This window comes from Euphorbia lathyris, chromosome 1 (assembly GCF_963576675.1).
Source record: "Euphorbia lathyris chromosome 1, ddEupLath1.1, whole genome shotgun sequence".
In the NCBI taxonomy this organism is placed as follows: domain Eukaryota; kingdom Viridiplantae; phylum Streptophyta; class Magnoliopsida; order Malpighiales; family Euphorbiaceae; genus Euphorbia; species Euphorbia lathyris.
Genome location: NC_088910.1, coordinates 133,681,026 through 133,704,541, shown reverse-complemented (window position 1 = coordinate 133,704,541; position 23,516 = coordinate 133,681,026). Strand labels below are relative to the sequence as shown.

Sequence of the window (23,516 nt, the reverse complement as noted above, 5' to 3'; positions counted from 1 at the left end):
GCAATATATTACGAACCGCTTTCCACAAAAAGTGTTTGATTTTAAGGGGTAAACGAAGTTTCCAAATCCATGCATAATTGGAACCATGAGTAGTCGAGCTAGATGCTTCACCCAGGTTCAAACGTCTGTTCTTTTCAATCATATAGTATGCAGACTTGACAGTGTAAGAACCGAGTCGGGAATCAGCCCAATAACGCACGTCCGGCGGAAATCTACGACTCAGAGGGATTTTCAAAATTTATGAAGCTTCATCCGGACTAAATAATTGTGTTCCAACCTCCCAAATCAGAATCAATCAACTCAGTTACGGTACTAATAGGAGAGCTCATAAGCTTTGTTAAAGGACGTTTCATAGGTAAAGAAGGGATCCAATTCGATTTCCAGATATCAATCTTAGCCCCATTCCCTACACGCCAACAAGAACCATCCTTAATAATCTTCCGAGCTTGGATCAGCCCCCTCCAAATATAACTTGGATTCCATCCTAATTTAGCCTCATCAAATCCCGAGTTTTTTAAATATTTAGCTTTGTAAACTTGGGCACAAAGAGAAGATGGAGACACAACGATTTTCCAAACTTGTTTAGCAACCAAAGCTAAATTAAAAGATTCGAACCATCGGAACCCAATGCCTCCATCTTTTTTAGCTTGACAAAGGGCGTCATAGGTTAGCCAATGCATAGATCGTTTGTTACTTGAACCTCCCCACCAGAAACGACTTATAAGTGATTGTAAATTTTTACAAAACGACGGCGGCACAATAAAACAACTCATCACGTATTGGGGGATAGATTGTGCGACTGCCTTAATAAGAATCTCCTTCCCACCAATAGAGAGAAACCTTTCTCCCCAACCATGAATTCTTTTAGAGAGCCTTTCAAACAGGTATTTGAAGATAACTTTCTTAGATCTGCCCACGAGTGTTGGCATACCTAGGTATTTCGGTAAATGGCCTACCTCCTTCACACCTAAAGAATTAATCAGACAAGCCTTTTTATCATCCTCTACTCCCTTGCTAAACGAAATTTCTGATTTCTCATAATTCACTTGTTGACCCGAGGCCCCTTCATATTCTGCCAGGATTTTTTTAACAATATTAATTTCCTGTTCATTAGCTCTCCCAAATATAATTGAATCATCAGCAAAAAGAAGATGACTAATGATTGGACAACCCGGACCCATCTTAATACCATGAAATCTCCCATCAATTCTGCTCTTTTAATTTTTGAAGAGAGACCCTCAGCACAAATCAAGAATAAGTAGGGGGAAAGTGGATCCCCCTGTCTTAAACCTCTTTCTGGTTTCAACATTCCCGTAGGTTGCCTATTAATAAGGAAGCTGTATGACACAGAAGTAACACAAGTCATAATCCAGCTAACGAACTGATTCGGGAAGCCCATCTGTACTAACATTTTCTCCAAATAGCTCCATTCAATCCTGTCATAGGCTTTACTCATATCTAGCTTAAAAGCAAACACCCTTTTTTTTCCTTTCATCTTGTGTTTCATTGTATGAAAAACTTCAAATGCAATCATTGTATTATCTGAGATGGATCTACCTGGCACAAACGCTCCCTGCTCACCACTTACCACATCATCTAAACAACACTTCATCATGCGAGCTAAGATTTTTGAAATAACTTTATAGGCCACATTACATAAACTGATTGGTCTTAGCTCTTGAACATGCTCATGGTTATGAACCTTCGGAATTAATGTTACGAACGTGTGGTTTAACATATCAGGCATAGCCCCGGTTTGAAAAAACTCTTTGACAAGTAAAATCAAGTCCTTACCAACCGTATCCTAGAATGACTGTGAAAGTCCGAACCTACTCCAAAGTTTTTGAGAACGTAAGAGAATGGAAAGTTGAGCCCTCCAGATGGGTCTCAGAAAACTTCGTACAGAACGAACAACCTTTCTGCGAATGGATTTCACAAAACGGCTGGACGGAGCTGTTTTCGGTTAGGGATGATACCTACCCTGACCTGGTAAGGGAATTTTACCACAACCTTCGTGTTGCAAACGACAATACTGACTACCTGTGCACTGTGGTGAAAAAGAAAACCATCTTCATCAACCCCCTATACTTAGAAAATTTGCTCAAATTGAAGACAGCAGGAGCAAGGCTGAGAAGATCTGGAGATCAGGATGGCACTGACTATAACCATAACTTCTGCAAACCTGAGGGTCACTCAGGAGAAGTCTCGGCTTCATCAATGGGTCAGCACCAGAAGATGGCTCATTACTTTTCTGACCTACTTCATCTACCCCAAGATCAACTGCACTACATCAGCAACAAATTTCGAGCAATGCTTTATCTGGCATATGCTGACATACACTCCCATCAACATGCCAGTCTTTCTTGTTGCTGGCTTCCTACGCAGTACTGGTACGCTGAGGCTCGGGTCAATTATCACAAGAATCCTCATTGACCATAAAGTTGACCTCGAAGGTGAGGAGTCTACTCGAGGATCTAAGATAACAGCTGCCTCGCTGAGGGCATTAAAATTTGGACAGCCTTTGAAGAAAGGTAAAGTTGATGTTGTTGCTGGCCAAGCTGAGGGAACTGCTGAGCCAAAGAAAGGAAGAAGGACTAAGGCCCCAGCTTCCCGAAAAAGAAAAACTGCTGAGACTCCTTCCACAAATGTTGAGTCTCCAGCAAAGAGGCAGAAGTCAACTGGTAAGTCAGCTGAGAAAAGAAGCAGGCAAGGTGAGCCTGGAACTGAGGAAGCTGCTGAGCAACCTCAGAAGAAGCAGAAGCCTTCAACACTGACTCCCCTCGACGCCATACCGACAGATTTTGTTGTACCGGGTGATTCTCACTTCACCCAGTGTCAAGGTACAATTGCTGAGTCCGAGGAACATGAGGTACAACTGGATGACCACTTCATCTCACAAGTTGAGGAAGAAATTGATGGTGATAGCACTGAGGAGGAAGAAGAAGAAGAAACCAGCGGTCAGGATGACGCTGAGGATTCTGAGGAAACAGCCAGTGAGCATGAGGCTGAGGATGCCGATACTGGGGTAGATGCTGGAGATGAGCATGTCAATACTGAGTTGGCTGCGGGAGTTGAGCAAGTACTTGACCAACACACTGTTGATCAAGTTGAAGAGCAAGTTGACCAGACTCATACTGAGCAACAAGAATCTTCTCCTTCTCACTCAGGAGAACCTGCTCATACTGCCACTCCACCTCGTAGAAGGAGAAAGTTGGTTAAGGCCAGTGAGAAGCTAGTCAGCGAACCTCCTGTGCAACCACCAACTCTTCCTGACTTTGTTCTCTCAAAGACAACTAAGGACCCTTCTACCGTCAAACTCAAGTTTTTCATACGCCAATCAACTTCCACTACATCGGCGCCATTAGAAAAACAAGCCTCTGTTTCTTCTCAGCAGGAACATGCCAACCCCAATGCTTCTGCAACATCAACCAGTCAGGTTGAGCCGTCTACTGTTCATGCTATTTCCTCAAGCATGGTGCTGACTCCACACACTTCTGCCATCAGCACAGACAGTATTCGTATTACAACTTCTCCCACTTAACTCTCTGCCGATCAATCAACTATCCCGCAAACACAAGTGCAGATTGAAAATGTTATTCCAGTCACTGACCAGGTTACTCCTTTCACTCCTTTCACTCCTATTCCTACCGGTCACACTGATGTCCCTGAAGGATCCCAAAGCTATCTGAATGCCACTGAGTCCGGAAAAAAGATAATTGACTCAGTGCAAGCCTTAATCAGAGACCTTCAACATTCCACTCCTCCTGCTGCTGGATCTTCACTTCTTGAGACCACCCAGCTTTCCCAGGTCACTCAGCTTCTTAACAAAGTTAAGGGACTCAAGGATCTGCTGAACGTCGTCATATCCTTCCAAGCACAGCAAGCTAAGCAGGATTCAATTGCCAAGCTGGCTGAGATCCAGCTGACAACCGTGCAACACCTGAACTCTCTCCACCAACAAGTCCAGAACTTGTCAGCTGCGCATCCTGACTATGCCACTTCATCTGAAATCAAAATGCTCTTTGCTCAGCTTCATACTGAGCAACTTAAGACCAACGAGCAAATGGTTTCGTACAGTCAGTGCTCAGTAGAGCAAATTGGTGAGGCTATACGGTTGCTTAATCTGAATAAGCAAGAGATGGATACTGACGCAATAAAGCAGAATGAGATGCTGACTCTCGCACAACAAACTTTCAACCACATTCATCATAACAACATTCAACGTCAGTATTACGACACAGCTCTCTTAAAGACCTTTCACCAAATCTTTGTTGGCCTTACTGAAGCTCTTATCTAGCAAGGCAAAGCTTAAGCGTTTAGCGTAAATATGCTCAGTGCTGCTGATCTCAAAGTACCCGAAGAGGTATCAGCTAATGGAGTTGCCATTTTTTATGGCGTAAATGAAAGCGCTGAGAAGCTTAAAGAGCTATCTCAAGAACTGACTCGAGTTGTCTTAACTGATGCATTCAGACTCTCTAAAGTTGACAAAACGGGGGAGAAAGAACAAGCAGCTAGAGCTCAGTATGAGCGAAGTCAGTCATCGTAACACAAGAAAAAGAAATAGATAGGCTAGCCCAGTTTTAGACTAAGTCAGTTGTAATCTATTTGCCTTATCTATAAAAATTTTGCTGTGTAAACACTGACTTCTATCTATATATCATATCTGCATCTTTTATTCAAATCCTGAGTTATGATATATGTTACTAAGTACTGAGTCATTATGTATCTTCAATTAAATCAGCTATGTTTAATACTTGTAACATTAATTGACTAAATCAAATGCTGATAACATGTTTGACATTGACCTATGTGTTTATAAAACATTCTGTTAAGAACTCATTGAACAACAAATTACTCAGCGCGCTTTATATGACTAAACCTTCCGCTTAATACTGAGTAAATGGAATATGTTGAAATAGCTGACCTATATCTGAAAACTGACCTTAGACTTACTCATTTAAACCTTTAAATGTTTTGAGTAAAACTAAGTCAGTAGCTCAACCCTTACGGGGGAGTTCGCTCAATTATACTAGGTCAACTATCATGGGGGAGCTCATACTGAGTTCCTCGCTGAATAGTTTTGCCAACATCAAAATGGGGGAGTTTGTTGAAACACCTTTCCACTTAATTTTGATTTGACAAAATTGTTTAAGTATAATTTAAAATACATATTCAAAACACACTAAGTTTAAATGCTTTGATTTATTCTACTAATGTGTTTGTTCAATGTTGAGTTAAAACTATTATAAGACATAAGAATTAAAAGGCCCAAGCCCAATACGGAAGCCAATGCCCAAGTCAAACAACTCAGTACAACTCGGCCCGCGTTTGTCAAAACATTGCCGTTCTGGACAAAACGCAACTCAGCATGAGAAGGATCTAGAAGACCTTCGGGAACAACTTCAAGATGAAGCCGCTGAGTAGATTCGACAAACGTACAAGACAGCAGCTGGCTAAGAAAAACTTTCAGATAAAGTATTTCCCCTTTGGGCAAAGTTCAGACGACACAGTATGCTGTCCAGTTGACTTTACCATAAAAGGAGAGACAATCTGCTGAGCTGACCGGGGACAGAAGATACACAATTCCGATTGGCCGAGAGTTCTGAGCAGGTCAGGATGACAACGACAGGAAGCCGTTTCCCTCCAACGGTTATTTCAAAATTCGAAATGACCGAGGCCTCAAGACGTCTCTATAAATAGTGCCATCAGAAGCTTCACTCAATACAGAACTTGATCAAGCAGTTACGCTGACTAAATTTCTACATAAGTTCTGCAATCAAGAAGCAAAGCAAATCTTACACTACAATTCATACATTTGTTTAAAAGTCTAGAGTGATTATTTCAATCGTCTAAAATGTCTTAGCAAATCTTTGTATAGGACAAAACACTTATCATTTTTAGAGATAGAAAGGAGAGACTGAGTACTCGGTTATAATACTCAGCAAGAGATTAGGATTGAGTAGAGGTATAGAGGAAGGTACTCTTGTTATACTCAGTTGCTAAGATTGTAAAGGGTTTGAGGCTCTACCTTTAAAAAGCTCAGTAGAGGATTCGAAATCTCGGAACGTGTTCCGGGGACAGGACGTAGACTTAGAAGAAGCCGAACCTGGATAAATCTGCTGAGTAAAGTATTTCTTACCTTTAACTCCTTATATATATTGCTTGCTTAAAATAACAAAAAACTGACCAAGTAAAGAGGTCAAGTTGAGTTGTGCGCGTTAAACATCTAAGCTCAGGAATAGACTCTAAGTGCTATCTCCTGACTCAAGCTAAGAAACTGACCTAGTCACCAGTTGACTAAGCCAGTATCTTGTTGTTTACTCAGCGCCGCTGTTAAAACCTTTTTCCTTAAAAAAAGAAGTCTGCCCTAATTGCGAAAAAGTTTAAATAGTTCCTAACCCCCCCTTGGAACTATACTTGCAACCTTACAAGGGACCAACACTGTTTGCAATTCTGATCCCGTAACCACATCTTCTCAAACCTGAACAATTTTTTCCTCTTTGTGTCTCCTACTGAATCTCCCTCAAGGTTCAACAAAATTGGACAATGATCAGAATGAATCCTTGCAAGATTTTGAACTTTGTATCCTGGATATAGTAATTCAAAGTCAGAATCACCAACAAAGCGGTCGAGACGTTCTCTGACTTCCTCAGTACCTTCCCTACAATTCGTCTAGGTGTATACCGGACCAGAAAATCCGAGATCCCTAAGATTACAATCCTGTAAACAATTTGAAAATAATTCTACTTAATACCAAAGTAGGGTGATTCATTTATTTGATGTAAATCAGTTACGTTTATTTACTTATATACGTCTTTAGAAGGGGTCTAAACTCACTCACAATCTAGAAATACATGCACTATCTACCTATTATAGTAGAGCTTAGAAGATTTCTCTAATTTTAATTCTCAATGTTTGATATATCAACGGTCAAAGGTTAGATTTTATTTTTCGGCGATCTTTAATTATTTCATGTTAAAGATAAAGGTTGTCTATCATTACGTAAACAAAAATGTTAGGAGTTAGATTAGATTGGATATTGATCAAATAAATTTGGAGGGTGTTTGTTTTAGCTTTTCGGAGGAGCGTTTAGCGTTTCACTCCAAACCGCAGGAAATATAGCGTTCGGTTAGGTTTATATAACCGCAGCGTTTAGCATTTTCTCTGAAAACTGCAACGTTTTGGAGCGTTTCACGAAAAGCTTCTATTTGAAGCTTTTCATAAACAGTTGTTTGCAGTTATTTGTTATTGACAAAATTATCCTTCTTATTTCTATAAAATATGTTTACTCTTTAATATTATTTATATTTCTACAACATAATTACCAGAAAAACAAGGTTTTATTGCGTTAAATAAATTTTTTATTTTTTTATATAGATTATTTTTATTAATTTGTGTAACATATTTTTTATTTTATAACAGGATAAAGTGCAAAAATACCCCTAACATTTATAACTAGAAGAAATTGGACCGTTAACATAAAAAATTGTGCGATTATATCCCTAATTTTGGCAGCCCAATGCAATTTTACCCCTAACATTGACACGTTGGGTCAATTTGAGAAATAATTTATCAAACTGTTTTATTGGTCATGAATATTGTTATCTACACTTCACATGTGTACCATTTCATCATCGTTAGTAACAGATCACAAACATATGATTAGAAGTAAAAAAAAAAATTAAGAAAAAAATATATTATCTTTTGGACGAGTTTGACAAAAAAAATTCAAATATTTCACCGAATTTATAAATATTAATTTATAATTTTATTATTAAATCACAAAAAAAATATGCAATATTTTTTTTAGAACTACTGATATGTGCAATTGGTGTAGAATAAGAAATAAAATATCTATGTTTTCTAATAATATCTGAAATCGACCCAACTTGCCAATTTTAGGGGTAAAATCACTCTTAGCTACCAGTGTTATGTGTAAAATTGCACTATTTTAGACATTAAGAGTAAAACTATTTCTAGTTGTAAATGTTATAGGCATTTTTTCACATTTTCCCTTTTATAATTTCATCGTTTATTAATTTAAAACATGTCCATTTTAGACATTTTAAATCCGAACAGCAACAGTTCAATATAATTTTACCAAACACTAGTAATTAAACAACTAATAACAAACCGCTAACATCAACAGTTAACAACAACCGCAACAGCTATTAGCGAACAGCTGAACCAAACAGGCCCTTGATGTTGGTAAGAAAACATTACACTCTAACTCAAAATACAAGATTAACGTGGTTCGACGAATTTGTATCACAACTATAGAAGAGGAAAATGACTTTTACTAAAGCAAACTAAGAATAAGAGAATATATAAAATTCACATATTAAAAAAAATCTTTAAAAAATCTATTCTAGGTGTTTTCCTCTCTCCTTGTTTTGCTCTATTTTTACCTTACATTTAACCAATTATATATATATATATTTCTAGATTATTTGCATGTCCAATTATTTCAAAAACATTTTGGGGTGTTTGTTTTAGCTTTTCGAAGGAGCGTTTAGCGTTTCACTCCAAACTGCAGGAAAAATAGCGTTTGGTTAGATTTATATAACCGCAGCGTTTAGCATTTTTTCTGAAATCTGCAGCATTTTGGAGCGTTTCACGAAAAGCTCCTATTTGGAGTTTTTCATAAATAACTATTTGAAGTTATTTGTTATTGAAAAAATTATCCTTTTTATTTCTACAAAATATGTTTATTCTTTAACATTATTTATATTTCTACAAAATAATTACCGAAAGAATATTTTTTTATTGCGTTCAATAAATTTTTTATTTTTTATATAGATTATTTTTATTAATTTATGTAACACATTTTTTATTTTATAATAGGATAAAATGTAAAAATACCCCTAACATTTATAGCTAGGAGCAATTTTACCTTTTAACATCTAAAATGGTGCAATTATACACCTAATGTTGGCAATCAAAATCAATTTCACCACTGACATTGATAAGTTGGGTCAATTTGAGAAATAATTTATCAAACTGCCTTCTTGGTCATGAATATTGTCATCTACACTTCACATATGTACCATTTTATCGTCGTTAGTAATAGATCACAAACATATGATTAGACAAGAATTTTTTTTTAAGAAAATAAAATAAATATTTGTATAAAAAATTCAAATATTTCACCGAGTTTATAAATATTAATTTTCAATTTTATTATTAAATTACAAAAAAAATATGAAATCTCTTTTTTAAAACTACTGATATGTGCAATTGGTGTAGAATAAGAAATAAAATATCTATGTTTTCTAATAATATTTGAAATCGACTCAACTTGTCAATGTTATGGATAAATTGCTCTTAATTGCAAGTGTTATGGATAAAATTGCATCATTTTAGACGTTAAGAGTGAAATTATTCCTAGTTGTAAACATTATAGGTATTTTTTTCACATTTTTCCTTTTTATAATTTCATCGTTGATTAATTTAAAACATGTCCATTTTAGACATTTTAAATCCGAACAACATCATTTCAATATAGTTTTACCAAACACTAGTAATTAAACAGCTAACAGCTTACTGCAACCGCAAATAGCTAACATCAACCGCAACAGCTATTAGCTAACAGCTGAACCAAACAGGCCCTTTGTCGCACAATTCTAAAAGCATTTTTCATGACCAAATTCAATTTAATATTTATGAATTTATAGTTAATCTATATATATATATAGGATTGATCGGTTGAGAGCCTGATTTTACACGTACGTGTGTCTTTTTTTTTCTAAAGCGAACTTGTTCAATTTTTTTTTTCCGTATATGTATTATAATCTAAGTGGTCAAGAATCAATTTTTAAGTACCAATATAAAACTTCTTAAAAGAATTGGATTTAAAGAGGATCTAACGGGTCAAAAAATTAGAAATTTGGATTTAAGGGGCTTAACAGGCCAAAAAATTTTAGAAATTTGGATTTAGGAAGTGACTAAAAGGAAAAAGAAAATAGAAATTTAATATTTAGGGAGGTCTAACAGATAAAAAATTAGAAATTTGAATTTAAACATAATAGACTAGACTAATTTTAAGGTACTAATTCAGCACCCTATCAATATTAAAAAATATGATTAAAGGATTGGGATTAGTTAAAAAATAATTCTCCCTTTAGAAGTTGTTTTTTAGTTCATGCTCCATAGTTAAATTTTGAACAAAAACGACACGAGGTGGTGTCGTAATGCCTTTTTCTTTAATAAAAGAATATCACTACACCAAAGCTTGATCATATATAGTTTATATTGGAATTTACATGGAAAATTAGTTTTAAGAATTTATCTACAATAATTATGTTAAAGAATAATTTGAATTATGTCAAATTAAGTGAATCATAATTTTTAATATATTTTAATGATTAAAAGTTATAAATTTTTAATATATTTTAATGATTCCTCACTAAGTATTTTAATCACAACTGCATTCTTATCTTCAAGATTCGATTCATGAAGTTGATTTAGTTCCTTAACCATCTAGACCACATGCTTGGTGGTAGTATGTCCAATTGGATTTGATCCTGACACAAACCCATAAATTGATTTAAATTGTCGGCCACTTCTACTCCCATTTTTCCTTATAAATAATAAAACTCATTTTTTGTGTGGTTAATTTATATCTGACAGACTTAGATATGTGAATTTTGAATAATCGAGTCCTATGAGATTTGAGACTTAAAAGTATTTAAATCAACTTAGTATTAAACTTAGAATAATCCAATCAAATTAAATGTCGATATGAATACTTAGTATCTCGACAAATTCCCTTCATATTGGCTTCAAGAGCTTTCTTGATTGACTTCGGCAATGACTCGAGTCGAAATGAACTTGCTCTCCTACATCCAAATTAAGTGCACAACTTATCAATTGAATTATTCAACACCCTCCTTCAATAGCTAATTTTAGTCACATTTTGATCCGTAGTTTGTTCCATTATTTCACCACAATTTGGGGGTGGTTTAAATGAAATGTAGGATTATGAATATCATCTAGAACGACCTTGCAATCATTTCTAAGCTCAAATTGAGCATACTATTTCAGAGTCATTCTATGGGCAATATGTACCCCTTGATAAAAACTTTTCGTATCACAAAGTTCACTATCTCTAGCCTCCATGTTACCAAAATAACTTGCCTTAGCATGCAACAATCCTAAAAAGTCGATAGCAAGAACTCTAATGTCTTCCTTTTCATTCATAATCGATGTAATCATCCCATTTTTAGGAATAAAAAGTCTCCCCACTCAATATTTCAAGCCATCGACATTCTTGTGTTTCGTAAGGGATTCATTATGCTGCGAAACTGTAGCATCCCTTTAAATCTATGAAATATACACACATATATATATGTAACAAATAATAGTTAAAAGTAATGAAATGATATCTTATTAAATGACGTCTCAACTTTTATATCTTCTACTATCATATCTTCTACTCCATCGGGAATTTCCCAACAGTGAGGCTTAGTGCTTGATGAGAGAAAATGATATCCGTTAAACCATTTAGCCTTATTAAAGGCCTTAATCATCATCATCACTGTGAGAATGTGAAGTGAAAACAAAAAATGCGGCTTTAGAAATCTATGAAATTGGGCAAGAGTTAACTATATATATATATATATATATATATATATATATAACTGAAGAGGTTGTAATTAACCCAAACACGAAAACGATATCACTTCATGGAGGTTTATTAAAATGATGTTGATTGGTCGAGGGTTATCAAAACAATCTGTGTAACATGTTTTTAAACCTTTATTTATATTGGATTTTTATTCCAATTATTTTGCGTTATAAATTATTATTACTATTATTATTTTTAAATTAAATTTCAATTTTAACCAACTCACATCTAATTTTATTGATTAAAATAATTTTATTGAATAAAAATCCAATAATTAAAAGTTTGAGGACATATTGCATTGGTTGTTTTGATAACCTCCATGAAGTGACATCATTTTATATTGGGTTAAGTACAACCTCTTCCATTAGATATATTGATAAAATCGATAGTTAACTTTTGCCCTAGTTCGTAGATACATGTGGCTGCGCCTCTAACTTTTGGATTTCATTTCACATCTTATAATGGCGATGATGCTTAAGGCCTTCAATAAGCCCATATGCTTTAACGGGTGTCATTTTCTCTCATACAACACCAAACTCCACGGTTGGGACATTCTTGACGGAGTAGAAGATATCACAAGAGACATAAAAATTGAGACGCCATTTAAGGTATTATTTCATTACTTTTAACTCTTATTTGTTATATATATTTTTGTATATTTCATAGATTTCAAGGGATTATCTATTTTTGCTTATAAAATGCATGAATGCTGATGACTTCAAATAATTGGGTTGTAAGACTTTTTATTCATAAAAATGGGGTTATTAGTATAAATATGGACTCGTTTGTTATGAATGAAACAGAACGCATTAGTGTTCTTGCTATTGACCATTTAGGAATGTTATTTATTGAGGCACGTTGTTTAGGTAACATAGAGGCTGGAGACAGTGAGCTTTGTGAGACGGAAGGGATATATCAAGAGTATTTATTTCCCATAGAATATCTTTGAAATTGTATTCTCAATTTGAGCCTCGAAATGATTACAAGGTCGTTATAAATGGTATCATAATCCCAAGTTTGAACCACCCCCAAATTGTTGTTAATTAATAGAACAGATTTATGGACCAAAAGTGACAAAAATTAGTTATTGGAGGAGCGTGTTAAATATTTCAAGTGATAAGTTAGGGAGATATGGACTTGATTTGGAAGTAGGAGAGCATGTTCATTTTGACTCAATCGAGTCATTGCCAAATCCAGTCCAGAATTCTCTTGAGGCCGATATGATTTTTCGATATTGGTTACAACACTGAAAAACGAGATGAAGGGGTTAGTGGCCACTATTTTCAAAAGGGCAAGAAGGAACGTAGTATTTCAAAAAATTTAGGAAAATGTTTTGCTCTTTTTAAAAGGTAAAACATTTTCCTACTTTCTTCATGAATTTTCCTATACCAATCTAATTTTTTTTATTGAATTATTTCTCTAAGGAAGCAAACATTAGAAATCAGAAAAATATTTTCCTGCACAGTATTTTTCGGTAAACAAACATAGCCTAGGTATTTATGGACACTTAAATAATATTTTATTGTAAGCATAATAGGTTTTGATTCAAGATTAGTGTTTATCATTATCATTTTCCCGCCTTTTCCATTTTTAATTCAGAACTAGCAAATGATCATATTAATTTAGCTTATATATTTGTAAGCTTGTAAAAAAATTGGTAAGTTTGATGAGCGTGTATACTTCATTGAAATAAGGACCGAGTTAATATTAAGGATCAAGTTGATATTTACACATATTTGTATGTATTCATTATTTTCAGGTTGGATTCCCGGCTCCACCACTGTCTTTTATAATGGTGAAATTATCTTTCATTTAGCAAGTTATGTATGATAGAATTTTGAAATTGATAACAGTTATAGACACTTTATTCTTGTTTAATTGCATATGATAATCACTTATTTTTATCCAATTATATTCGATAATAACTTCTATTTTTATCCAATTGCATCCATTAACTTGATATTCTTTCTTAATTAAATTTAATAACCAAAAATTTCAATCCCCCTGAACTTGCAAATGTTCCTAAATAAAAAACAATTTAAAAAAATAATAATAATAAATTAACATTAATTACAAACAATTAATGAGTTTGACTAATATACCCCTCTGCATTGGAGCTTTCTCATTTCCCCCCTTTCAACCACAAAAAGACCTAATTACGAAACATCTTCTCTAAGCGGCGGAAGTACCAGAACCAATTCCTGCTTTTCACTTCCGGTGCGGCGAAGAGCAAGATCACCGGCTTCTCGGTCTCAGTTTCACCTCTTTCAGTCGGCAATCACCAGTACTGGTACAAAAGGAAACCGATCCATACGATTATTAGGTGTGTTTTTACAGTTTTGATCCTTTACCTTCTCTTTCGAAAAATGGATGGTCGAACTGAAATTGGAGCGGTTAAGGAGGATCTGGAAGGCTTGACGGTGTCGGAGCTAGTAACTTTACTGAAATCAGCTTTTGAAAATGCCTATTTTACTCTAGTGGAGGAGGTTTTAGTATCTAGAGAAGAGAAATTGAAGGCGGAAATGGAGGGGAAGAACAGAGAAAACGAATTGTTGCTGGAAAAATTGCAGAGGTTTAAGAAGGAGTCTAGGGAAATGAAGGAATTGGTTACTCGATTGAAGGAAGAGCGAGATGTATTGTTGAATATAATGAAAGAGAATGAAGACGACAAGAAAGAGATTATTGAGCTCAAAAGGAAGAACTGTGAGCTTGAATGTGCTAAGCTGAATGCTGAGACTGAACTGGATGTCTATAGAGGGACAATCAAGGAAGATCGAGATGAATTGTTGAAGAGAACGAGAGAGAATGGCGATCTTAAGAAAGAGATTATTGAGCTCAAAAGGAAAAACTGTGATCTTGAATGTGCTGAGTTGAATGCTGAGACTGAAATGGGTGTCAATAAAGGGATACTCAAGGGGATAAATGAGAGGCTTTTGTCTTTGGAGAAGGATTTGGGGATGGTCAGAACATTGGAGGAAGTTGATGTTACAATTGAGGACCCATTTGTGAATCTCCCTCTGGACACAAATGCAGGTATACACGATGTCCTTGAATCTCATATCCATTTTATGTATTGTTATTTATGTGTTAGATATCTTATTTTAGGGTGTTAAAAGGGGTTGTCCTGTCTTAATGTGTTATGTAATTTATATGTCCCACATGATTAAGTATGTTTGAACTGATAGAAAGTAGTAATGAATTCTTATTGGTTCTCTTAAGGGTTGATACAGAAAGCCTTGCTATATATAAAAAACTCTGTTTACAAATGAAACTAGCTAACAGAATGCTAAGAACCTTGGCGCCTAGACTAACTGCTTGTGCCACATAAGCATAAGCTTGTAACATTTCTGTTATCTCCATTCTTGATATTTTATTCCAACACTCCCCTCTCAAGATGGAGATGGTAAGATGACTAATCCCATTTTATTCAAAGTATATTTCATTTGATTTTTACTGAGTGATTTAGTAAACAAATCAGCTAGTTGATGATTAGATGGGATAAAAGGAGTTGTTAGGAAACCATCTTGAATGTATTCTCGTACAAAATGACAAGTCAATTGATATGTGCTTTGTCTGTTCATAGAAAACTGGGTTTGCTGCAATGTATATTGATGACTGGTTGTCAAAATGCAAACTCAGAGGTTAGTCAATATTGACACCAAATTCCTTAAGCAAATGGGTGAGCCATTTATGCTCACAAGCAGTAGTAGCCATGGCCCTATATTCTGCTTCTGCAGATGAACGTGTCACTGTGTTTTGTCTCTTATATTTCCAAGAAATAAGAGAATTACCAAGCATAACACAATACCCAGTAACTGACCTCCTTTCAGTTTTACATTTTCTCCTATCCGAATCACAAAAACCATATAGTTTTAAGTCATTATTTGATGGGTAAAATAATCCCAGACTTGCTGTCCCTTTTTATATTGCTTCTTATATATGTATATAGATATGAGCAATTTTTATTTATTTTTTTGTTTGTAATTTGGAAGGTATGTTTTTGATTGAATGTAGTGGAAGAAGAAACTAAGATGTTTGATTCTGCTGAGAAACTGCTGTCAGAAACAAATCCAAATCCAAGTCGTGGCTCATCACATAGGAAAAGAACAGGTAAGTCAAAGTTCATATATGATTGACACACTTATCATTATTCTTACATTTTGACACGATATGATTGGCACGATTATCAGTTTTCTTTACATTTCGACACAATTACCCAATGCGCGGAATTGCACCTGTAGATATGTAAGGATATTTATTATAACTGGTATGGTTTATATTCCAATACAAATGCACTTGTTCTTTCACTCTCTCAAGCTAATCTCTCCTTTAAAATAAGGAAGCAACTTAAGAGTCTTAGGGGAATACTTTAGCTCTCCAACTGGCTCTGCAACTCAAATGCCTTGGCTTACCTCTTTCTCTTTGCCTTGGCAGCCTCTGAGCTTACTTCAACTGGTACAACCTACCCATAAGAAACTGCGACTGTTAGCTCCATTGAAGCTGTTAGCTCCAATAGCAAAGACTGGTGGTAATGTTTAAGACATGAACTACTTCAAGGTGGTAATGCTTAACACATGCAAGTCGAAGCCGGCCCGTTCTGAAGTGCCTAGACGCGCCGGAAAGGCAGAGTTGATTCTTTGAGTTCCCTGGCCTGGCTAAGGGTCCGGCAGAAGCCGGTAGTGGATCGTCTGCTATCTGGGCAGCCAGCCCAATCGGCATCGGACCTTCGAGTTAGCTAAGACAAGGTAGCTGCGGGGACGTTACTCTATTCGTTTAGTACGACTATTAGTAGCAGTCGGTGCCCCTTTTTTATTTTACTTCACATAGCTTTTCGTCTCCATAGTGACCCCCGTTCTTCTAGTTGCGGGACGAAATCCGAGGTCCACGCTTCTTTCTTGTGTTTAAGTAAATACGTAGACCGCTAACCTATTCTAAGATCAGTAGAAGTAAGTTTTTTTCTTTCTTAAAAGTAAGTATTTATGAAAATATCGTGATAGTGCGAACAAAAGCCAAGAAGAGTCCTATCCGAGAGGTTGCCCAGCTACAAAGCAGACAGCTGCCGGCTTTTTTACAGCCAGAGCTAGATCTAGAGGCGGACGTGATAGAAAGCTTATAAGGCAAATGGAAAGTGAAAGTACGAGCCTTTTCCCAAGATCAACGGACACAACTTGTTATATTTCTCACATTGCTTAATTAAATAGCTATATGGTTCCATTTATATGTGAGTCAACCCTTCTCCTTTGAGTCAATCCTCCTTTTTGAGATATGTTTTGGTATGTTAGCCCATCTCACCAAAAATTATGGTCAAATATCTATTTGATCCTCATCATTTCAGTAATTTTTAAATGGATTTTTGTTTATTTGGACTTTAATGTTACAGTTATATAAGTTCAATGATTTTTATGTCAAACAATGAAGTTTAGTGGTCATAATATTAGTAAATGCTATAGTTCAGGGGTCTATGAATGTAATTTACCTTTTGTTTTGGCAAGTGATTAGTCCCTCAAATGGAAAGTAGAGGGTCTAACTCAAATATTTGTCTTGTCCAATGGTTATTCTTAATTGCACTATCTTTCTAAGTTGTTGCTACATTGCATTGCACTGAAACTCAATAGTGTTTCTGCTTTACCCTTTCTGTTTCAATTTCGTTTTTGTTTCAATTCCTTTTCCTAGCTATGTTTTGAATACTATTTTTTAGAAATTACGTTTTCTGTGTCCGTTTCAGTTTCAGTTTCCGTTATACAGACAAATGGGTTATTCTATCTTCCAAAGTTGTTTCTATATACACTGAAACTCAATAGTGTCTGCTTTTCCGTTTCTGTTTTAATTTCGTTTTTATTTTCGGTGTCAGATTCGGTTTCAGTTTCCATTATGCAGACAAATGGTTATTCTTAATTGCACTATCTTTCTAAGTTGTTGCTATATTGCACTGAAACTCAGTGTTTCTGCTTTTCCTTTTCTGTTACAATTTCACTATATTTTGAAATGACATTTTCAGTGTTTGTTTCGGTTTCAGTTTCCATTATACAGACAAATGGTTATTCTTAATTGCACCATCTTTCTAAGTTGTTGCTATATTGCACTGAAAACGCAATAGGGTTTCTCTTTTAGTTTCGTTTTTGTTTTCGTTTCTTTGTTCCTTCTTCTTTGAATGTTATGTTTTAGAAATAACATTTTCAGTATCTGTTTTGGTTTCAGTTTCTGTTATACAGACAAATGGTTATTCTTAATTGTATTATCTTTCTACGCAGTTGCTATATTGCACTGAACTCAGTAGCATTTCAGTTTCTTTCGTTTTCATTTCCATTTTCCATTTCTTAGCTATGTTTTGGATACTATGTTTTAGAAATAGCATTTTCGGTGTCCGTTTCGGTTTCAGTTTCCATTATTTGAACATTTGATTATTACATCTCTGATATCCTAAAAATTCATGGCAGACATTGTCGAAATATTCAATAGCAACGTCGAATCTTCTTCACTCGAGAGAGATAGTCGAGTAAAAGTTGAAGAGCCTGTTCCTTTTGCTTCTGTCGAGCACTGTTCACCTGCACCACTGAATTTGAAGACTCATTCCATCGGAAAAGGCGAAACTTCAGCGAACATGTCGAAGCGGCTGAGGGAGCTGCTGAGTGAGCTTGGGGATGAAAGTTCGAGTTCCTCTAGTTCAGATGATGAATTGGATCTTTCTATTGATTATTCTACCCTTTATAAGACTCTGGATTGAGGTTTTAAGAAGTTCTCCACAGCTTGGTATGATCAAACTCCCATTTTGATATTTGTCATTAATTGTAATACATGTTTTAAGCCTCTTTTTGTAACGATTCGGTTTTGGAAATTGTATTGTCGTGTCCGAAATTGACAGTCCTATCATATTGCTTAAGCCTTTATCTACAGATTGATCCCCTGCTTGCCAAATCTGCTTTATAGATGCATCAAACATTTAAAAGAACTGCTTTCCAATGGTTAAAATGAATAATGCGCTCTTAATTGAGTTTATGTTTAAAAGGAGAAACATATATGTCAACTCGATTATCATTTTTCTTACATTTTGACACTGATTTTGACAGGATTACCTGATAATTCGAATTGCACCTGTAGATATGTGGAGGATATTAATTATAACTGGTATTATATTTCAAGACAAATGCACTTGCTGTTTCACCCTCTCAAGGTAATTTCACCTTTAAAATTGTTAGATATCTCATATTGCTTACTTAGATAACTATATCTATATGGTTCGTATATGTAAGACAATCCTCCTCTTTTGAGGTATCTTTTGGAGTTGACGCTTTTATTTACACGGTATGAGATTAGAGAGCTATATGGCTCTTTATATAGGAGTCAATCCTCCTTTTCTGAGGTACCTTTTGGCAAGTTAGGCTATATGGCTCACAAAATTATGGTCAAATATCTATTTTATCCTCTTCATTTCAGTAATTTTTTTATCGATTTTTCTTTATTTGGACTTTAATGTTACAGTTATAAGTTCAAGGGTTTTTATGTCAAGCAATGAAATTTAGGGGTCATAATATTAGTAATGCTATATTTCAGGGTCTATGAATGTAATTTACCTTTCATTTTGGCAAGTGATTAGGCCCTCAAACGGAAAGTAGACGGTCTAACTGAAATTTTTGTCATGTCAAGTGGTTATTCTTAATTGCACTGATTCTAAGTTGCTATATTGCTTTCTGCTTTTCTGTTCTGTTTCAATTTTGTTTCCATTTCCATTTCCGTTTCCTAGCTATGTTTTGAATAACTATATTTTAGAAATAATGTTTTCGGTATCCGTTTCGGTTTCAGTGTCCCTTGTACAGACAAATGGTTATTCTTAATTGTACTATCTTTCTAAGTTGTTGCTATATTGCATGGAAACTCAATAGCATTTCTGCTTTTTCATTTCTGTTTTAGTTTCATTTTCGTTTCCAATTCCGTTTTCTAGCTATATTTTGAATACTATGTTTTAGAAATGACGTTTTCGGTATCCGTTTTGGCTTCTGTTTCTGTTATTCAGAAAAATGGTTATTCTTAATTGAACTATCTTTCTAAGTCAACCTGTATTGCACTGAAACTTAATAGCGTTTCTGCTCTTCCGTTTCCGTTTCCATTTTAGTTTGCTAGCTAGGTTTTGAACTATGTTTTAGAAATGATGTTTTTGGTGTCCGTTTCAGTTTCAGTTTCCGTTATACAGACAAATGGTTATTCTTCATTGCACTATCTTTCGAAGTTGTTTCTATATTGCACTGAAATTCAATAGCATTTCTGTTTTTTCGTTTCTGTTTCGTTTCCGTTTCCGTTTCCTTTGTGTTTTGTATACTAGGTGTTAGAAATGCGTTTTCGGTGTCCCTTTAGGTTTCAGTTTCGGTTATACAGACAAATTGTTATCCTTAATTGCACTATCTTTCTAAGTTATTGCTATATTGCACTGGAGAACTGGATAGCATTTCTGCTTTTCAGTTTCTGTTTCAATTTCGTTTTCGTTTCCAAGCGAAGTTTTGAATACTATGTTTTAGAAATGATGTTTTTTCGGTTCCGTTTTGGTTTCGGTTTCAGTTTCCATTATACAGACAAATGGTTATTCTTAATTGCACTATCTTTTTAAGTTGTTGCTATATTGCACTGAAACTCAATAGCGTTTCTGCTTTTGAGTTTCAATTTCGTTTTCGTTTCCATTTCCGTTTTCTAGCTATGTTTTGTATACTATGTTTTAGAAATAATGTTTTTTCGGTTCCGTTTCGGTTTCAGTTTCCATTATACAGACAAATGGTTATTCTTAATTGCACTATTTTTTCTAAGTTGTTGCTATATTGCACTCAAACTCAAAACTGTTTCTGCTCTTCCCTTTCTGTTTCAATTTCGTTTTCGTTTCCATTTCCTAGCATTTCTGGTTTTCCGTTTCTGTTTCTGTTTCAATTTCGTTTTCGTTTCCATTTCCTAACATTTCTGGTTTTCCGTTTCTGGTTCAATTTCGTTTTTGTTTCCATTTTAGTTTCCTAGCTATGTCTTGAATACTATGTTCTAGAAATTACGTGTTCGGTCTGTTTCGGTTATACAGACAAATGGTTTTTTTTTAATTGGACTATCTTTCTAAGTTGTTGCTATAGTGCACTGAAACTCAATATCGTTTCTGCTTTTTGGTTTCTGTTTTAATTTCATTTTTGTTTCTGTTTTTGTTTCCTAGCTATGTTTTAAAAATAACGTTTTCGGTGTACGTTTCGGTTTCAGTTTCCCTTATACAGACATGGTTATGATTATTCTTAATTGCACTGTCTTTCTAAGTTGTTGCTATATTGCACTGAAACTAAATATCATTTCTTTCTTATTTCTGTTTCAATTTTGTTTTCGCTTCTATTTCCATTTCTTCGATATGTTTTGAATACTATGCTTTAGAAATGACGTTTTCAGTACCTGTCGATTTCAGTTTCCGTTATACACATGAACGGTTATCTTTGATTGCACTCCTTTCTAAGTTGTTGTTATATTGCATTAAACTCAATAGCGTTTGTGCTCCAATCTCCCTTTTGGTGTCCCTTTCGGTTTCAGTTTCCACTATACAGACAAATGGTTGTTCTTAATTGCATTATCTTTCTAACTTATTGCTATATTGCACTGAAACTCAATAGTGTTTCTGCTTTTCGTTTCTGTTTTAATTTCCTTTTCGTTTTTCATTTCTGTTTTCATTTCCTAGCTATCTTTTGAATACTATGTTCTAGAAATGACGTTTTCAGTGTCCATTTCGGTTTCAGTTTCTGTTATACAGATAAATGGTTATTCTTAATTGCACTATCTTTCTAATTTGTTGCTATATTTCACTGAAACTCAAGTGTTTCTGCTTTTCCGTTTCTGTTTCAATTTCATTTCAGCTTCCGTTTCCTAGCTATGTTTTGAATACTATGCTATAGAAAAGACGTTTTTGATGTCCTTTTCGGTTTCAGTTTCCGTTATACAGTCAAATGGTTATTCTTACTTGCACTATCTTTTTATGTTGTTGCTATATTGCACTGAAACTCAATACCATTTCTGTTTTTCCGTTTCTGTTTCAGATTCGTTTTTATTTCCATTTTCTTTTCTAGCTATGTTTTCAATATTATGCTTAGAAATGATGTTTTTTCGGTGTTCGTTTCGGTTTCAGTTTCCGTTAGACAGAGAAATGGTTATTCTGAATTGCACTATCTTTCTAAGTTGTTACTATATTGCAGTGAAACTTCGGTTTCTGTTTCAGTTTTGTTTTTGTTGCCAATTCCGTTTCCTAACTATGTTTAGAATACTATGTTTTTGAAATGACGTTTATTTTGTCTCCCTTTTGGTTTCAGTTTCCGTTATACGGACAAATGGTTATTCTTAACTGCACTATCTTTCTAAGTTGTTGCTATATTGCGCTGAAACTCAAATAGCGTTTCTGCTTCTCCGTTTCTGTTTCAATTTTGTTTTCGTTCCTAATTCGGTTTCCTAGCTATGTTTCGAATATTATGTTTTAGAAATGATGTTTTCCGTGTCAGTTTTCCGTTATATAGACAATTTGTAAGCATTTGATTGAATTTAGCATTTCGCATTTGATTGTTATATCTCTGATGTCCTAATTTGCATTGCAGACAATTGGAGACCTTTATGAAAAGACATGGTTGAAATCATAGATTGCCGCGATGAATCTTCTTCACCCGAGAGAGGTAAGCGAGTAAGAGTCAAAGAGCCTGTGCCTTTTGCTTTTCCTGTCGAGCATCGTTCACCTGCAGCACTGAATTTGGAGACTCGTTACATCAGAAAAGGGGAAACTTCAGCGATTCTGTCAAATATACTGAATGAGCTTGGGGATGACAGTTCGAGTTCCTCAGATGATGATATTTGTCATTAATTGCAATACATGTTGTATAACAAGTCAGTTTTGGGAGGGTGACGTCGGGGTGGAAAGAGTGGCCCTAAGGGATCGTTATTACGACGTAGGAATGGATTGAATCTTATATCGGAACTACTTTAACGTTACCGTAGCGATAAATTTTATAATTTTTATGTTAATATATAAAGTTCAGTTTCAATAGCATTAGTAAAATTATAGTTCAGAGTTCATATATCTATTTATTTTTTTTATGTGAATATAATGTTACTAGGTGTTGGTAACTCAGTTATATCTTCATGTTGAATTAGAGAAGATAATGAAGCAGAAAAGAGTGAGTAATTTTAATAATTATTAAAAAAAAGAGAAAAAATAAATATTTGATTTTATTATTTAGGAATACGGTGTAAAAATATTTTCAATGTTCTTGACAGTGAAGAGTAATTTTATCTTTAAAATTAGGGTAATTAATTTATTAGTCCCTATATTTTGACAAAACACACTGTTTAATCCCTGTATTTTCAAAAACACACTATAAGGTCCTTAACTTTTTTCTCAGTTACTGTTTAGTCCCTAACGTTTTTCTCGGTGAACTGTTTAGTCCCTAACGTTAGACTTTCATGAAGATTTTGTTAGTCAATTTGGATTTGCATTCTTCTTTTCTTTTCCTTTAAACTCTAATACATCTGAAATCAACTTTGAGTGTTTTTCTTCTTGATTTTCTTCTTAATTGTTCAAATTCGTAAGCATTGGGTCTTTTCTTTTTCTTGTTCTCCATACAAATAGCTTCTTCTTCTAAATTAGATTTTCTCTTCTAAAGTTTGAAGGTAAATAGTAAAGGGTAATTTAGTCATTTTCGAAGTCATAAACGATAAAAAAATCTAAGAAACAGACGGAAGGACTAAACAGTTCACTGAGAAAAAGGTTAGAGACCTTACCATGTGTTTTTGAAAATACAGGGACTAAACAGTGTGTTTTATCAAAATATAGGGACTAATAAATTAATTACCCTTAAAATTATGTAATTACTCTAAAGTTGCAGCAAAGAGCAATCTAACATTG

General features: G+C 34.7%; 1 protein-coding gene across 2 annotated transcripts; it reads left to right on the top strand.

Moving 5' to 3' along the window:
* The first annotated feature begins 13,770 nt into the window (after positions 1-13,770).
* LOC136211037 (protein CROWDED NUCLEI 2-like) lies at positions 13,771-22,661 on the top strand. Of its 2 annotated transcripts, XM_066002542.1 has the most exons (5): positions 13,771-14,659; positions 15,641-15,736; positions 18,064-18,376; positions 18,694-18,797; positions 22,216-22,661. In XM_066002542.1, the coding sequence occupies exons 1-3, from the start codon at positions 13,993-13,995 to the stop codon at positions 18,348-18,350; spliced, it is 1,050 nt and encodes a 349-aa protein (XP_065858614.1). In that variant the 5' UTR covers positions 13,771-13,992; the 3' UTR covers positions 18,351-18,376; positions 18,694-18,797; positions 22,216-22,661. The 2 variants fall into 2 exon arrangements, with proteins under 2 accessions (XP_065858614.1, XP_065858615.1); XM_066002543.1 differs by lacking the exons at positions 18,694-18,797; positions 22,216-22,661 and adding an exon at positions 16,061-16,371 and having other exon boundaries at positions 18,064-18,196.
* Positions 22,662-23,516: the final 855 nt, after the last annotated feature.

What these genes read in the sequence shown, in the direction of transcription:
- LOC136211037 (XM_066002542.1), top strand. Translation starts at nt 13,993, where the DNA reads ATGGATGGTCGAACTGAAATTGGAGCGGTTAAGGAGGATCTGGAAGGC. An exon ending in CCCTCTGGACACAAATGCAG is followed by an intron (nt 14,660 to 15,640) that starts GTATACACGATG and finishes GATTGAATGTAG; the next exon opens with TGGAAGAAGAAACTAAGATG. An exon ending in ATCACATAGGAAAAGAACAG is followed by an intron (nt 15,737 to 18,063) that starts GTAAGTCAAAGT and finishes AATTCATGGCAG; the next exon opens with ACATTGTCGAAATATTCAAT.